This window comes from Theropithecus gelada, chromosome 2 (genome assembly GCF_003255815.1).
Source record: "Theropithecus gelada isolate Dixy chromosome 2, Tgel_1.0, whole genome shotgun sequence".
NCBI classification, from domain to species: Eukaryota; Metazoa; Chordata; class Mammalia; order Primates; family Cercopithecidae; genus Theropithecus; species Theropithecus gelada.
Window position 1 is genome coordinate 193,946,095 of NC_037669.1, and position 17,887 is coordinate 193,963,981.

Below are 17,887 nucleotides of genomic sequence, written 5' to 3' on the forward strand. Positions count from 1 at the left end.
TTAACGTTGATTTCCCTTGAAATTGTTTGAAAGTTTTACGATGCTAGAGACAGTCACAGAGCTCATATTAATTCTTTGTATTCAGATTCTGTTTGATGTGTCATTCTGATTTTTTTATCAAAAGTTTTTTTGTCGTGAGTTATTTCACTTTGGTTAGCATATAATATAATATCAAATTAACTCTGTCGTCTAATGTGCATGCAAAATAATGTGAGTCCAAAACACTATCACCACCAAAACCCTACCATAGGGTTAACCAATTATGGCCCCAAGGCCACTTGTTTTTTTAAATAAAGCTTTATTTTTATATAACCAATCCCTTGTGTTTATGCATCGCCTATGGCTGCTTGCATAGTAAACAGCTGAGGTGGAATAATTGTGACCAAGATCATATACCTGCAAGCCTAAAATATGTAGAGTCCGGCCCTATAAGAAAAAAATCGCAACCCCCTGCTTTTTTCAACAATAATGTCGTAAGAGATGATACATTCCACCTTCTGGAAAAATTTAAACTCTAAAAATTAAAACCTGCAGTATTTTATATTTTGAAGGCCTCTAGGAGTGGTAATTCCTTATTTGTTGTCACTGGATATGTACAAAATGATGAACAGTTCTCACTGTCAAGAAGTCCTTTGTCTAACTTACAACTGTCCTGCTATGGTTTATACTTTGTTTCTTTTCAGAGTGGAGATTTTCTAGTTATTTAGCATTTTTTAGTGTAAGAATCCTTTTTTTTTTTTTACACAAAATACAAATTTTTTAATGTAAGAATTTAAAAACAATTACGATGCCATCCTTAGCTTCTTCCTCAATAAACTCAGATCCTTTTACATGCCTTTCCCAGCCTGTTAATCTTTAATGAATTTTCACAAGTTCTCTGCCCTCCATTCTGGCTTCATGGTCCACAACTAGAAATACATCCCTCATTAAAGCTTGCTCATTTAGGGTGATTTTTAAATTTTTGATCTTCATTTTGCCCAGTATCCACTGTAATTCTCAAATGTTTTAATTATACCTCTTTTATGTGTTGAGACAGGGTCTTACTGTGTCTCCCAGGCTGGATCCTCCCACCCTAGCCTCCTGAGTAGCTGGGAATACAGATGTGCACCACCATGCCGGGCTAATTTTTTAAGTTTTTGTAGAGACAAGGTCTCACGGTATTGCCCAAGCTGGCCTCAAACTCCTGGGCTGAAGAGATCATCCTGCCTCAGCCTCCCAAAGTACTAGGTGTCAGCCACTGTGCCCAACCGCCTTCAACTTCTCAGTGACACTTATTTTCCTCATGTTGTATTCTTTATTTTTTCCTAAAAATTTAATTTTGGTGTTTGAATATTTTTACTTGTCTAATGTACCAGAATACTTTCAAATTGTTGCATTGAGCCAGGCACACTGGCTCACACCTGTGATCCCAGAGTTGGGAGCCTGAGGAGGGGGGACTACAGTTGAGGCCAGGAATTCAAGGCTGCAGTAGCTGCGATCACACCACTGCACCCCAGCCTGGGACAGTGCAAGACTGTATCTCTAAAAACATTAAAACCGAATTCTTGTATCATGCCCTTTTTTTTTTTTTTTTTAGTTTTTAATTTTTGTGGGTACATAGCAAGTATGTATATGGGGTTCATGAGGTATTTTGATATAGGTATACAATGCGTAATAATTACATCAGGTAAACGGGCTGTCCGTCACCTCAAGCATTTATCCTTTGTGTTACAAACAATCCAATTATACTCCTTTAGTTATTTTTAAATGTACAATTAAATTATTGACTATGATGACCATTTTGTACTATCAAATGCTGGATCTTATTCTTTTTATTTTTTTTGGACCCATTAACTGTCCCCATTTCCTCCTGCCACCCTCCCGCTACCCTTCCCAGCCTCTGGGAACCCTCAGTTTAGTCTGCATCGTGTTTTTTTAAATGCTGACCCCAACTTTTTTTTTTTTTTTGAGACGGAGTTTTGCTCTTGTTGCCCTGGTCAGAGTGCAATGGCACGATCTCGGCTCACTACAACCTCTGCCTCCTGGGTTAAAGCGATTGTCCTGCCTCGACCTCCTGAGTAGCTGGGATTATAGGCGCCCGCCACCAAGCCCGGCTAATAACCTCAACTTTATAACAACTGTAAATCTAAGAAACCTTCTCTGGTTATTATTGAACATACGCTACATGCTGGATGCCTCCTGAAAATCTTTATAATTCTCTTCCATATTAATCCTTTGCTAGCCTTTCTCAACTGGGATCCTTATTGGAACAACACAGAAAATTGTTTCAGAAACGTTTTTTCAAAATTATCTCAAGGAAGGTACATAACTAGCACCATTCTAGTTGTATGGGAGAGAAGGTAACTTGTACGCCGTGAATACCTTCAGGCATTGTGGCTTATTCAGAGTCATAACTGAGAATTGTTTTGACTGTGCCAAAAGCCGTGTGATCCAGACAGACCACATTGTCTTGTTCTACGGTGACTGTCACGTGAGATTAAATAGAAAACTTTGTTAGACTTTAGATAAGTCTTTTTTTCTATCAGACCTGCTGTATTGTCAAATGATTATTTTAAAAGATTTATTCTTTATTTTTTAGTTTCTGTATTACATTCACAGCGGTTATACATTATACTTATGAATTTATTTCTTTTATTGCTTAGCCAGGCGTAAAAGTTGAGTTTGTATCAGTTTCTGAGGTTTTCTTTCCGTTGCCTAAATTCTCTAGTGAGAGATTATTTCTTAACCTTTTTTTGCTCTCCAGTTTTCTAGGAGTTCCCAAATGTAGTTAATGGCCTCACAGTGATTTATGCTAATTATTTTGGTATCCTAGAATGCAAGTCACTTAGATTTACAGCTTTAATAAAAATACATTTCAGAAACCATTTTTACAGGTCTCCTCTATTCTGGCTTTGTTTTCATCATATCCAGTTGTGTATTATTTGTTGCTGTTTTTGGCTTTTTTTCCTTTGAGATGGAGTCTTGCTCTGTCACTCAGGCTGGAGTGCAGTGGTGAGATCTCGGCTCACTGCAAGCTCCGCCTCCCAGTTTCACGTGATTCTCTCACCTCAGCCTCCCGGGTAGCTGGGATTACAGGCACACGCCACCACGCCTGGCTAATTTTTGTATTTTTAGTAGAGATGGGGTTTTACCATGTCGGCCAGGCTGGTTTCAAACTCCTGACTGCAGGCAATCCACCCACCTCTGCCTCCCAAAGTGCTGGGATTACAGGTGTGAGTCACTACACCTGGCCTGTTGCTGTTTCAAACCGAAGGGTGAGAACGTTCGCTGCCCTTCAGTGTTGTTCGTTGTTTGTTTCAGCTCTTCTTTCTCATCTAATAAAGTCGCCTATTAACTTTCTCCTTTTACTCCTTAATACGTTTAAATTTCCAGTCTGTGTCCTATAAATAAGTGTTTTTTAAGTTTTGGGAAATATTTTTTCCTCCATGTTTAGAATAATCTGTACCTTGAATGTTTCTCTTTTTGTGTTATTGGTCCTTGAACATATCTTTGTTTAACCAACTTTCTACTTGTTCACAGCCCTTGAAAATAAACATAGTCTTTTACTTCCTTATAAAGATATCTGGCTTTTGCCTCATTTACCTGTTCATTCCTTTTATCAGTTTCTGTTACTCTTGTTTGAATTAAATTTCTTATTTAAATTTCCATTTTTTCTCAACACCTAGAACTTAGTTTACTTGCATCTATAAACCCGATGAACGTGTCTTTTTCACTTAAGATGTGAACACACTGCCTTACTCACGAGCGCAGCTCACCCAGAACTTAGTTTACTGGCATCTGTAACCCTGACAGACATGGCTTTTTCACCTAAGATGTGAGCGCTCTGCCTTACGAGCGCAGCTCACAGTTGAAATCTTAGTTCTCAACCTGTGATATCAAAGTAAGGAATTGTTACCAGAAAATTGTCTGCAGGTGAGTCTTAAGAATTTTCTCAATAGATGGCCTTGGTTTATTTATTTATTTATTTTTAGCAGTTAAAATTATTTGTCATCATTAATGTATCTGACTCAACTCTAAGTAGCGATGTAAGAGTTCTGAAAATATTGAAGCCAATGGTGGGGAAAGCGTGGGAGCAGATGTGTATGTTTGTGTTAGTTTTAGGGTCATTATGTCCAGAAATGTGCCTTAGTTATATCATAAAGTTATAACATATTTAGATTATATTTCAAGGCAATTAGATATCAAGGCCTAAAAAACTGTTAATGTTATTCTAGCTTTTTGTTTGTTTGTTTATTTTGAGACAGAGTTTTGCTCTGTCGCCCAGGCTGGAATACACCATCTCGGCTCACTGCAACCTCCACTTCCGTGTTCAAGTGATTCTCCTCCCAAGTAGCTGGGACTACAGGTGCCCGCCACCATGCCTAGCTAATTTTTTTATTTTTATTAGAGACGGGGTTTCACCATGTTGGCCAGAACGGTCTTGATCTCTTGACCACGTGATCTGCCCACCTCAGCTCCCAAAATATTGGGATTATAGGCGTGACCCATCGTGCCCTCTGGCGTTTCTTAATTGTACTCCCCTGCCAAGTCTTCAACATCTTTAACCCAGTCAACCAACATTTCTTTGTAAATTAGCTTAACTACATTTCTCTTTCTTTAGGTAAGCTTTGTAACTGTTTAGCTAGTTCTTCCTTCTTTTTACAGTTCTTTCGGTCAATGAATTGAAAATGTCTTGGACTCAAATACTAGTGTAGAAAATATATCTATCATCTCTTAAACATCTTCTTTCGTAACTGAAATTAGGGAACTGTATTACTTTTTGAAAATATTAAATTTTATTCTCCAGAGAAAAAAGTACTTTAGAAACTATTATGGAGAAATACTATTAGAAAATAAAATGTTGCTTTTTCTTTCTCATATATTTCCCAGTAACATTTTCTGTCTTAGGATGATCATTTTTCATAGTCTTAGGAGGAGCTTGTTAAATAATGGACTGTCTTTATATAAACACGACTAGGCCGGGCGTGGTGGCTTATGCCTATAATCCCAGCACTTTGGGAGGTCGAGGCAGGTGGATCACCTGAGATCAGGAGTTTGAGACCAGCCTGATCAACATGGAGAAACCCTGTCTCTACTAAAATTACAAAATTAGCTGGGCGTGGGGCACATGCCTGTAATCCCAGCTACAGCTACTTGGGAGGCTGAGGCAGGAGAATCACTTGAACCTGGGAGGCGGAGGTTGTGGTGAGCCGAGATTGCTCCATCGCACTCTTGCCTGGGCAGTGAGAGTGAAACTCTATCTCAAAAAAAAAAAAAAAAAAGCCGGGCGTGGTGGCTCATGCCTGTAATCCCAGCATTTTGGGAGGCCGAGGCAGGTGAATCACCTGAGGTCGGGAGTTCTAGAACAGCCTAACATGGAAAAACCCCATCTGTACTAAAAATACAAAAAAATTAGCCAGGCATGGTGGTGCACGCCTGTGATCCCAGCTACTTGGGAGGCTGAGGCAGGAGAATCACTTGAACCCGAGAGGCAGAGGTTGCGGTTTGCCAAGATTGTGCCGCTGCACTCCAGCCTGGGCGATAAGAGCAAAACTCCGTCTCAAAATAAAATAAAATAAAATAAAATCTTGCTTTTAAAAATACAGAATTAATTCATTTCACCAAATCCTCATTTCTTTTTCTTCTTCTTCTTCTTCTTTTTTTTTTTTCTTTTTTTTAAAGAGGGGGTCAGGCTAGGCACGGTAGCTCATGCCTATAATCCAGCACTGGGTGGCTGAGGCAGGTTCATCACTTGAGCTCAGGAGATTGAGACTAACCTGGCTAACATGGCAAGAGCCTGTCTCTACAAAAAATACAAAACTGGGCATGGTGATGTGCTCCTAACTACTTGGGAGGCTGAGGTAGAAGGATCACCTGAGCCTAGGATATCATGCCATTGCACTCTAGCCTGGGTGACAAGAGTGAGACCCTGTCTCAAAAAGAGAGAGAGAGAAAGAGAGTGAGTCTCCCTCTGTCACCCAGGCTGGAGTGCAGTGGCGCAGTCATAGCTCACTGCAGCCTTTAATTGCTGGGCTCAAATAATCCTCCCACCTCAGCCTCTACAGGAACACACCACCAGGTCTGACTCATTTTTTAAATGTTTTGTATAGACAGGGTCTCGCTATGTTGCCTCGGCTGGTCTCCTGCTCTCAAGTAATCCTCCCACCTCAGCCTCCAAAAGTACTGGGATTACAGGCACGAGCCACCATACCTGGCCCAAATTCTCATCTCTAGACTTAATCGTGAAGGAGAGTTACCTGTTTTTTGTCTTTTATAATTTCAAAATTACCATAAAAGTAGAAAGTATTTCTTCTTGAGTAACAATTATTGATATATGTCTGTTTCTCCACAGAGTGATGACAGACCTAATACTCTATTAAGTTCACCTACAACAGAAACAGGTAATAGACACAAAGGTGCACTTTACCACATCAAGATTATAATTCTTTATTCTTTTTATTTAAAAAATAATAATAAATAGAGACAAGGCCTTTCTATGTTGACCAGGGTGATCTCAAGCTCCTGGGCTCAAGGTGATCCTCCTGCCTTGTCCTCCCAAAGTGCTGGGATTACAGATGTCAGCCACAGCACCCTGCCAAGATTATAATTTTTTACCAAGATTTTCCTAAATTACTTGTTAGAGAGCTGCGACTGCTTTTTCTGAGATAGAAATCAGATACAGAATTGGAAACCACTGGGTTTTTTTCCCTCCATTTTTAAATTAAATTGGTTGTTCAGCTCGTCAGCCATTTGATATGAGTAAGTGAACAACAGCTAGCAGGGCCATAGGTCTGCAGGAGACTGTTCAGTACGTTAGCATTCATTCTGCCTGTATTGATACACCAAAAATAACATGACAGTGTAAAATACATACAAGCAGGCCTCCTGCTTTCATGATTACTTTTCTGTACCAGACTTTTCATTATTAAATAGGATTATTTTATATCTTTGCCATGTTTAATTTTATTTTTTACTTGCTACTTTTGTAACTTGTATGTCTGCTATTATATTTTCTTTTCATCTCCTTTAATCTCATTTTACTTTTCATGCTGATTTAGTTCATCATTCCTCCACATATGCTTTTCCTGCTGCTATCCAGAGAAATCAGCCTCAGCGCCCTGAAAGCTTCCTTTTCCGAGCAGGTGGCAGGGCAGAAGCCAACAAAGGTAGGTGGTAGTGATTTTAAAAGCCAGGGGCGAGGGGAGGTTTGCACAATGACGCTAGCTGTTAAATGGATGCTTTTAAACTTCTACACCAGACTCTCAGCTTGGCAAAAGCATGTGTCTGTGATCTCACTGATACTAAAGCAGGAAAATCTTACCTGAATTTGTTTGGATTAGAAAATTTCTTAGTAACACCTAAAAGCAGGTTATAGAGTGTTTGAACAAATAAAATGCTGTTTCAAGGCTTTAGAGAATGTTCTTTGTCTTGGTAATGAACTCATTCACATTTTTCTATTGATAAAAGCTGTTTTCTTAAAACAATTAATTTTTTAAAAATCTAGTTAAAATCTCATGTTCTTTTAGTTAATAATGACAGATTTCTCCCTGGTCCCAAAGAAGTTACCTGGGAGTGGAAACAAACATTTTAAGTCAAAAATAACGACTTTTGTCATGGTTGTGTGTGCCTGTGGTCCCAGCTACCTGGGGGGCTGGCGGGGAGGATTGCTTGAATCCAGGAGTTCAAGGTTACAGTGAGTTATAATTAAAAGCACCACTGTTCTCCAGCTTGACCAACAGAGCAAGACTGTGTCTCTTAAAAAAAAAAAAACAAAAACAAAAATAAGGTCAGGCGTGGTGGCTCATGCCTGTAATCCCAGCGCTTTGGGAGGCCGAGGAAGGCAGATCACTTGAGTCAGAAGGCCAACATGGCAAAACCCTGTCTCTACTAAAAATACAAAAATTGGCTGGGCACGCTGGCTCACACCTGTAATCCCAGCGCTTTGGGAGGCCAAGGCAGGCAGATCACATCAGTCAGTTCATGACCAGCCTGGCCAGCATGGTGAAACCCCATCTCTACTGAAAAGATACAAAAATTAGCTGGGCGTGGCAGCAGGTGCCTGTAATCCCAGCTACTCAGGAGGTTGAGGCAGGAGAATCTCTTGAACCTGGGAGCCAGAAGTTGCAGTGGGCCAAGATGGCGCCACTATACTCCAGTCTGGGGGACAGAGTTAAGACCATGTCTCAAAAAAACTGGCAGGCGCCTGTAATCCCAGCTACTTGGGAGGCTGAGGCAGAGAGTCTCTTGAACCCAGCAGGTGGAGGTTGTAGTGAGCTGAGATTGCGCCACTGCACTCCAGCCTGGATGACAGTGTGAAACTTACGTCTCAACAAAAATTTAAAAATAGGCGAGGCGTGGTGGCACGTGTGTGTAATCCTGGCACTTTGGGAGGTCGAGGTAGGTGGGATCACTTGAGCTCAGGAGTTCGAGACCAGCCTGTGCAACATGGCAAAACCTGTCTCTTAAAAAAAACAAAAAATTGGCTGGGTGCGGTGGCTCATGCCCGTAATCCCAGCACTTTGGGAGGCCAAGGCAGGTGGATCACGAGGTCAGGAGATCGAGACCATCCTGGCTAACACGGTGAAACCCCGTCACCACTAAAAATACAAAAAAAAAAATTAGCCGGGCATGGTGGTGGGCGCCTGTAGTCCCAGCTACTCGGAAGGCTGAGGCAGGAGAATGGCATGAAGCTGGGAGGCGGAGCTTGCAGTGAGCCGAGATTGCACAACTGCACTCCAGCGTGGGCAACAGAGTGTGACTCCATCTCAAAAAAAAAATATATATATATATATTAGGCATGGTGGTGCAGACCTGTAGTCACAGCTACTTGGGGGACTGAGGCGGGAGGAAGGATTGAGCCCAGGAGGTTGAGGCCTGAAGTGAGTCAAGATTGCGCGACTGCACTCCGGCTTAGGTGACAAAGTAAAACTCTGTCTCAAAAAAAAACAAAAAAACACAACTTACCTTTAATGTTACCAACAGATGGATTCGCAGTAAGATTTAAAAGTCAAACTACAGATGCACTGCTGGTAAGAGTGTAAGAAAGCATGGAAGACTGTTAACAGTCAGCCTCCGTACCCTCGGATGCTGTATTTATGGATTCGACCAGTCATGGACAGAAAAGTTCAGAAACAAGACAACAATAATAAACAATGCCACAATAAAGAAATAATACAAGGCCGGGCGCGGTGGCTCAAGCCTGTAATCCCAGCACTTTGGGAGGCCGAGACGGGTGGATCACGAGGTCAGGAGTTCGAGACCATCCTGGCTAACACGGTGAAACCCCGTCTCTACTAAAAAATACAAAAAACTAGCCGGGCGAGGTGGTGGGCGCCTGTAGTCCCAGCTACTCGGGAGGCTGAGGCAGGAGAATGGCGTAGAAACCCGGGAGGCAGAGCTTGCAATGAGCTGAGATCCGGCCACTGCACTCCAGCCTGGGCGACACAGCGAGACTCCGTCTCAAAAAAAAAAAAAAAAAAAAAAGAAATAATACAAATTATGAAATATAGTAACAGTTTGGCATTTACATTATATGAAGTAAGTAATATAGAGATGAGTTAAAGTGTAGTATAAAGGAGGATATGCATAGTTTGTATGCAAACAGTACTACATTTTATATGAGTGACTTGAGGATTCACCAAGTTTGTTATGAGAGTGAGGGGCAGTTTCTGGAACCAGTTTCCCCTGGATACTTAGGGATGACTGTGTATCCTATGACCAGCAGTTTTACTTTTGAGAAATATGTACACACATGTGCCAGAAACGTACAAAAATATTCATAGTAGCATTATTCATAAGAGCCGGAAACTGAATGTCCATCAATAGAATGGATAAGTGAATTGTCGTATATTTGTACAACGGAATACCATGTAAGCAATGAAAATGAACAAATTCCTGTATACAGCAACATGGATAAATCTCACAAACATACCATTGTTCAAAGGAAGCCAGAAACAAAAGAACACATACAATACAGCATAATTTATACAAAGTTCAAAAATGAACCAAACCAGTCAGAGTGTTAGAAGTCAGGATGCGGTTTTGAGCACTTTGGGTGCTTGTGGGCAAGGAGCACGGAAGGGGACCCTGGGATTGGTAAGACTGCATTTATAAACCTGATTGTGTTCACTTGGTGAGGAGAATTTATTGAGCACTGTGCTTACGATTTGTTTATTTTTCTGTATGTGTATTAATTTTCAATAAAAACATTTTTAAGTGGCTGTAATCAAACACAAGTAGTTGAGTCAACTGGGTAACGAACATTATGTAGTTTTCTATTCTATTCTCTGTTGTGTATATTTGAAAATCTCCATAGTAAAAGCCCTTTTGAAAAGTCAATCCGGAAAGTAGGAAGCAATATAGTGTGCTTGCAGGAAAACTGTGATGAAGCAGATCTGAATGTTTTCCTAGCACTGCCAGTTGCCTTTCTGTCTTACATATTAATATTTTTATAGGTCATGCTTCACCCCTTCCTCCATCTGCTGCACCTACCACTGATTCTGCAGATTCCATAACAAGACAGAATTCAAGACAGAGAGAAGAAGAGCTGGAATTAATAGATCAACTGCGTAAAGTATGTACATTGCCTTTGATTTATACTTTTTCAGTGTTACTGCTATAGACCATAATCCTGTAATCAGGTCTTGATTTGACAGATCATTTTTATTTATTTATTTTTTTAGACGGAGTCTCGCTCTGTCACCCAGGCTGGAGTTCAGTGGCGCGATCCTGGGTCACTGCAGCCTGTGCTTCCTGGGTTCCAGCAGTTCTTCTGCCTCAGCCTCCTGAGTAGCTGGGATTATAGGTGCCCATCACTGCACCCAGCTAATTTTTGTATTTTTAGTAGAGAAGGAGTTTCACCATGTTGGCCAGGCTGGTCTTGAACTCCTGACCTCAGGTGATCCACTGACCTTCACCTCCCAAAGTGCTGGGATTCCAGGCATGAGCTTCCGTGCCCGGCTGTAATTTTTAATGGAATCAACAGGTGCCATTGTGTGCCATGTTTTGTGATAAATGTAAAACACTTTACTATTAAGGAAATTCTTTTCAGCGATTTACTTAAAAAATGAGATGGCTTATTCTATAAAGCTCAGTTCCTAGCTCTACTCATTTAAAGTTTTTCCTTTTTTTTCTACTTCATGTTATAAAGAAATATCATCAGATTAATAATTTATATGTGTGTGCACACAATATAAATACCACACTTACACCTATAGTGAGTGATTGGCTCTTGACTTTATTTTGGAATTGAAGGAGAATCTAGTTTTTTTTTTTAAATCAGAAAGTTGTAAATGAATTTTTGTTGTACTTTGTACCACTATGGCATGGCTGCCATTCATATATATTAGATCTCCTTAAGTTAGACTTAGGATAGAGGGATGAAATGGATATTGTGGTACTTATTTCCTTTTTATCTTGATTTCTAATTAGATTTCATTGTAACTCCCTTATGTATATGTCAATCATTCTTCAGTTAATGTATTACGTGGTTTTTGTTCTTTCAGCATATTGAGTACCGGTTGAAAGTGTCTCTGCCTTGTGATCTTGGAGCAGCTCTAACTGATGGTGTTGTTCTTTGCCATTTGGCTAATCATGTGCGACCTCGATCTGTCCCAAGCATTCACGTTCCCTCACCAGCTGTAGTAAGTTGATAATGCTAAAAAGCCTTGGCTATTCATCAGATCATTTGTTAAGCACAGTGGACAGACATTTCTTAAGCACTGTGCTAGATATTAAGGATACAGATATAAAGAGTCCAGTCTCTACCTTCCTGGTCTCCCTTCTACTGGAGAAGAAACAGACATGTATGCAGTGTGATAAATGTTCTAAGAAAGGCGTGTACAATGTGTGTTATAAGGATACAAAAACGGGCCACTTAACCCGCCTGGAGAGTTCAGGGAAGCCTTCCCAGAATGGGCAAAATTTAAACTAATTCTTGAAGTTTAAGAAGGAATTTTCCAGCAGTACAGAGAGGGAAGGAGGCCTTCTGGGCATAGGATTTCTAGATTCAGAAGCTAAGGAAAGTTATGGCTTACTTAAGGAATTGGTAAATTGTTCAGAATGGATCATGCACAGGGTTGTAGATAAAAATGGGAAGGGGTAAGGCTAGAGAGGTAAGCTGGGGCTGTGGTACAAAGGTCTTATGAAGCATGTCAAGAAAGTTTACCCTAGTACAGACAATGAGGAAACACTGAATTAAAGAGGGAATACCATGATTATAATTGCAGTTTAGAATGATGAATCTAGGCTGGGCGCGGTGGCTCATGCTTATAATCTTAGCACTTTGGGAGGCCGAGGCAGACGGATTGCTTGAGCCCAGGAGTTTGAGACCAGCCAGGACAATATGGCAAAACCCGTCTCTATCAAAAATACAAAAATTAGCTGGGCATGGTGGCACGTGCCTATAGTCCCAGCTACTCAGGAGGCTGATGTGGGAGGATCACTTGAGCCTGGGAGTTCGAGGCTGCAGTGAGTGGTGATTGTGCCAGTGCACTCCAGCCTGGGTGAGAGAGCAAGACCCTGTCTCAAAAAAAAAAAAAAAATGAATTTCGTGCTAAGTGAGAAATGGATAAACTAAAGGTGGTACACTAGAAAGATGCCCCAGCCAGGCTCAGTGGCTCGTGCCTGTAGTCCCAGCTACTTGGGAGTCTGAGGCCTGAGGATCCTGTGAGCCCAAGAGTTTGAGACTAGCTTGGGTGCTATAGCAAGATCTTGTTTCTTAAAAGAAAAAGGAGAAGAGGCTGGGTGCAGTGGCTCACGCCTGTAATCCCAGCATTTTGGGAGCCCAAGGCTGGTGGATCACCTGAGGTTAGGGGTTCGAGACCAGCCTGGCCAACATGGTGAAACCCTGTCTCTACTAAAAATACAAAATTAGCCAGGAGTGGTTCACACATCTGTAATCGCAGCTATTCGGGAGGCTGAGGCAGGAGAATCACTTGAACCCGGGAGGCGGAGGCTACAGTGAGCTAGCGCACCACTGCACTATACTCCAGCCTGGGCAAGACAGAGCAAGACTCCGTCTCAAGAAAAAAGAAAAGAAAGATGCCCAATTAAAAGGCTGTTGTATTAGTCCAGGCCAGGAGGATAACAAGCCTGGATTAATAGGGCAGTGAAAGGGAAGATGGTTCAGAGGTAAAATTGCCATGATCTGTGACCAACCTCAGGTGGAAGGTGAGGGAGAAAACGTATTCGAGATAACTGGCAGGTTCTCTGCACTGCTGGTCAGGTCTGGACATCAGTATCAGATGGCAATCCACAAAAGAACAGGCTTTGGGTTGACACACCTCTCCTCTGTTTTCCTCACGTTTTTATCATGAGAAAGTTTCAACCTTCAGAAAAGTGGAAGGAATCATACAACGAACACTATTAAAGTCTACACTTAGCTCTGACATTGCTTGCATTTTGCCATACTTGCTTTATGTATCTATATTTGTATGTGTATTTTAACTACACCATCCAAAACTTACAGATGTCATATACTCTTCCCCCAATGTATTTTAGGGACCTGTCCTAGGCCACCTTGCTTTTACCCTAGCCTATAGCCAATGACTGACAAGCATGGGCTGAGCCCTCCTACCTCAAGAAGGGAGTGTCATGTGGTTCACACTTGTGAGCTCCCTGTGGGATCAAGCTGAAGCTGAGAAGGAGACAGGCAGGAGGATCACTTGTGGCCAGGAGTTTAAGACCAGCCTGGGCAATATAGTGACCCTGTCTCTACAAAAAAACTTAAAAAAATTAGGTGTGCACCTACTACTCAGGAGGCTGTGGCAGGAGGATCCCTTGGGCCCAGGAGTTTGAGGCTGCAGTGAGCCACGATCATGCCACTGCAGAACAACCTGGGCAACAGAGCGAGACCCTGACCCTAAAAAAGAAAGAAAGGGCCGGGTGCAGTGGCTCACGCTTGTAATCCCAGCACTTTGGGAGGCCGAGGTGGGCGGATCACAAGGTCAAGAGATTGAGACCATCCTGGCCAACATAGTGAAACTGCACATCTACTAAAAATACAAAAATTAGCTGTGTGTGGTGGTGCACACCTGTAGTCCCAGCTGCTTGGGAGGCTGAAGCAGGAGAATCACTTGAGTCCAAGAGGTGGAGCTTCCAGTGAGCCAAGATCGCGCCACTGCACTCCAGCCTGGGTGACAGAGCAAGACTCTGTCTCAAAAAAAAAAAAAGAAAGAAAAAGACTGAAAGGAAATGAATCAAGTGTTGTAGTTATATTTACATGATGAACTATGGGTAATTAATTTTTTTGGCTGTTCCTCCAAGTTTTCTTTAGTGCAGGGGTCCCCAGCCCCTGGGCCACAAATGGGTACCAGTCTGTGGCCTGTTAGGAGCTGGGCCGCACAGCAGGAGGTGAGCAGTGGGCCAGTGAGCAAAGCTTCATCTGTATTTACAGCCTTTCCCCATTACTCACATCACCGCCTGGGCTCTGCCTCCCGTCAGATCAGCAGCAGTGTTAGATTCGCGGAGCATGAAGGCTGGTGTGAACTGTGCATGCAAGGAAGGGATCTAGGTCACGTGCCCCTTATGAGAATCTAATCCCCGATGATCTATCACTGTCTCCTGTCACCCCCAGATGGGACTATGTAGTTACAGGTAAACAACCCAGGGCTCCCACTGACTCTACATTATGGTGGATTTCATTATGTATGATTATTTCATTATATATTGTAATGTAACAATAGAAATAAAATACACAATGAATGTAATGTGCTTGAATCATCCTGAAACCATCCCCCAACTCCACCCCTGTCCTTGGAAAAATCGTCTTCCATGAAACCAGTCCCTGGTGCCAAAAAGGTTGAGGACTGCTGCTTTAGTGTTACATTGTTTTAAAATGGAAAAAAAAATTTTTATTCTTTCAAAGTTTTTCTATTTAGTACTTGCCTTACAAAATCAAAGCCAATTTCTAAAGTGTGAGGTGACAAGCTACTGCCCACAAGCCAGCACTTATTGTTGTAAATAAAGTTTCATTGGAACCCAGCCACACTTTCTTGTTTGCATATTGTCTATAGTTGCTTTCAAGCTCCTAGCAGAATTGAGTGGTTGCAACAGTTCTTTTTTTTTTTTTTTTTTTTTTTTTGAGACGGAGTTTCCCTCTTGTTGCCCAGGCTGGAGTGCAGTGGCGCGATCTCGGCTCACCACAACCTCTGCCTCCCGGGTTCCCGGGTTCAAGCAATTCTTGTGCCTCAGCCTCCTGAGTAGCTGGGATTACAGGTGCCCACCTCCACACCCGGCTAATTTTTGTATTATTGGTAGAGAAGGGGTCTCTCCATGTTCGTCAGACTGGTCTCAAACTCCCAACCTCAGGTGATCCGCCCGCCTTGGCCTCTCAAAGTACTGGGATTACAGGCCTGAGCCACTGCATCTGGCGTTGAAACAGTTCTTGTGGCCTTCAAAACTAACGTTTATTATCTGATCCTTTAAAGAAAAGTTTGCCAACCCCCTAGTCTACAGCACTGAGAGTTACGAAGCAATTGCCAAGGGTATTTTTAAAGTTAGCAAATATTTTTTAATGTTGCTAGCAGGCTGGGCCTGTAGCTCATGCCTCTGATCCTAGCACTTTGGGAGGCTGAGGCAGGCAGATTGCTTGAACTCAGAAATTCAAGACCAGCCTGGGCAATGTGGTGAAACCCTGTCTGTACAAAAATTACCCAGGTATGACGGCTTGCAGCTATAGCCAGCTACTTGGGAGGCTAAGGTGGGAGGATCACCTGAGCCCGAGAGGTCAAGGACACAGTGAGCCAAGCTTGCGCCACTGCACTCCAGACTGGGTGACAGAGCGAGACCCTGTCCCAAAAACAAAACTTCTCTAGTAACACATTTTCTTTTCCTCATTTCAGCCTAAATTAACAATGGCGAAATGCAGGCGAAATGTGGAGAATTTCCTAGAAGCTTGCAGAAAAATTGGTGTACCTCAGGTAATAAATTTATCATTTTTTATGTTGCCTAAATAGACTTGGTTGTGCTAAAATTTTAGAAATGCAAATCTCTAAAATCTTACAGGACTAGCTCTGAGCTAAGTCGATGCTAATTAACATGACTTTGGGTTACAAGAGTCAGTATACTTTTGAACAGTTTTCCTTAATTATTTCCAAGGACCACACAAAGAAATTATAAATGTATAAATTGAAATAATTATAAATAATTTAGAGTAATTATTCTATTTTCCTAAACTTTCCCACTTGCTATTTGACAACTAAATACATCCTTCAAAAACTCAGTCTATCCCAGATGGAGAGTGCTGCAGCTGGCCTCGGTGTTCTGACCTTTGCTTTGATACTTTTTAAAATGTTTTAGACTCCAGAAATGTTGAAAAGACAGCCTAGCGTTCCTTTGTATACTTCACTTATTTCTTCTAATGTTCACTAACACCTGATATACAACCTTAGGACAGTGGTTCAGATTAAGTAACGCGAGAACAGCACGACTAACTGAATGACAGGAGCACGATTAACTGAATGACGGGAGCACGACTAACTGAATGACGGGAGCACGACTAACTGAATGACGGGAGCACGACTAACTGAATGACGGGCTTCACTCGGGTCCATCGCTCCTTCCAGGAAGCTCGTTCTTTGGAGCCTGGCTTGCAACAAACAGGCTGTCTCTGAGCTGTTGTCCTGCTGTGAGGATTTGTTGCCTCCAGCTCAGTTATAACTTTATTGCCCTTTAATATTACCAATAGTTTATTTATAGATGTGATTAAGGGAAGTAAACTTGATATACTCTTAATCAATAACCCCTTTAAAAAGCAATTATGGTAAACCAACGAAGCATTATACTACTAAGGAATATGACATGGTATAAAGACAAATTTAAAGAAATAAACAACTTGGTGCCGTGCGATACTTTTTCATTAACCACGACCATTACAAGTCTTGTTAACATTTTGTCTATAGCATGAAGGAGGAAAACATGACTCTTTTCTATCACCTTCTAATTAGGTCTCAGTAACTCAGGGGTGGCCCCGGGGCTCAGCAGCAGCTCCACCATTTCTCTCAGAGTTTAGATCCTGTTCCTGTAGCTTTCATGACAGTGATTCTCTTGACGCATTTCACCACACCTCTTTCTAACTAACCAGGAGTTAGAAAGGCCTCAGCGTCACTTGTCCAAAGAGTGACCTTCTCTTTCAGCTCTTTCACGTGTTACAAAGTGAAAGAGAGAGCACCCAGCTCCACAGAGCATCTGCATCAGCCAGCAGGATTCCCAGGGTGGTTTTTCTCTTATGAAGGTAGATCGTCATTCTACTATTTATTTTTTACTTTTTTCTTTTGCTGTTTTTTCTTTTTAAAAACTGAATTGTAAAAGAATGGAAATTTACATAAAGTGGTAGTTAGCAAAGACCTTTTTGATTCCTATGGACAAATTCAAAGCAAAATTTTCATGTTTATGTTATGTTGTTTGATAAAGGCTCCTCTTTTAGAACAGACCTTTTTAAATATTTTGAGAGCACTGAATACGGCTTCTGAAGAAACAACATACGTTCTTTTAAACAAGTTTGTTCTAATAGTGCACATTAGCCTCCAGTTCTTCCCTTCTGCTTCCTGAAGAGGTTCCTGCTACACAAACATCTAGTGTCTGCTCTAGTTCCCTGCCAGAGTCTTTAAACAGAGTATGGCATGGGTTGGTGCAGAGTGGGCACTGCGAAATTGATAGGAGAGTGCTGAATATGGCCCCGCTCAGACAAGTCATGTTGACCCAACCAATGTCAAAACCTGTTAAAAGTACTGTTTACCAGCGATTACAGTCATTGTACCTGTCCACTGGTATGCCGTGGGTGACCATGTTTATTATGGGCCAGCTTGCCCCTGTTCCTACCAGAGCTGTGCTGTTGGAAGGCAAGTACGGAGAAAAAAATAATACAGTTTTAAAAGACAGTCTTTTTCCAGAGTGGTTAGACTGAGGT

The 17,887-nt window shown here is 41.7% G+C and overlaps 1 protein-coding gene across 3 annotated transcripts in view; it reads left to right on the forward strand.

The window, feature by feature from the left end:
* Positions 1-17,887, forward strand: part of LRCH3 (leucine rich repeats and calponin homology domain containing 3) — a 101,425-nt gene that overhangs the window by 73,942 nt on the left and 9,596 nt on the right. For 2 of the 3 annotated variants that reach the window (XM_025377726.1, XM_025377725.1), the window contains exons 16-20: positions 6,332-6,380; positions 7,038-7,145; positions 10,434-10,552; positions 11,484-11,621; positions 15,822-15,899. In XM_025377726.1, coding sequence (XP_025233511.1) covers positions 6,332-6,380; positions 7,038-7,145; positions 10,434-10,552; positions 11,484-11,621; positions 15,822-15,899 — 492 coding nt within the window. The remainder of the gene's footprint in view (positions 1-6,331; positions 6,381-7,037; positions 7,146-10,433; positions 10,553-11,483; positions 11,622-15,821; positions 15,900-17,887) is intronic. The other variant, XM_025377727.1, reaches the window with a different exon arrangement.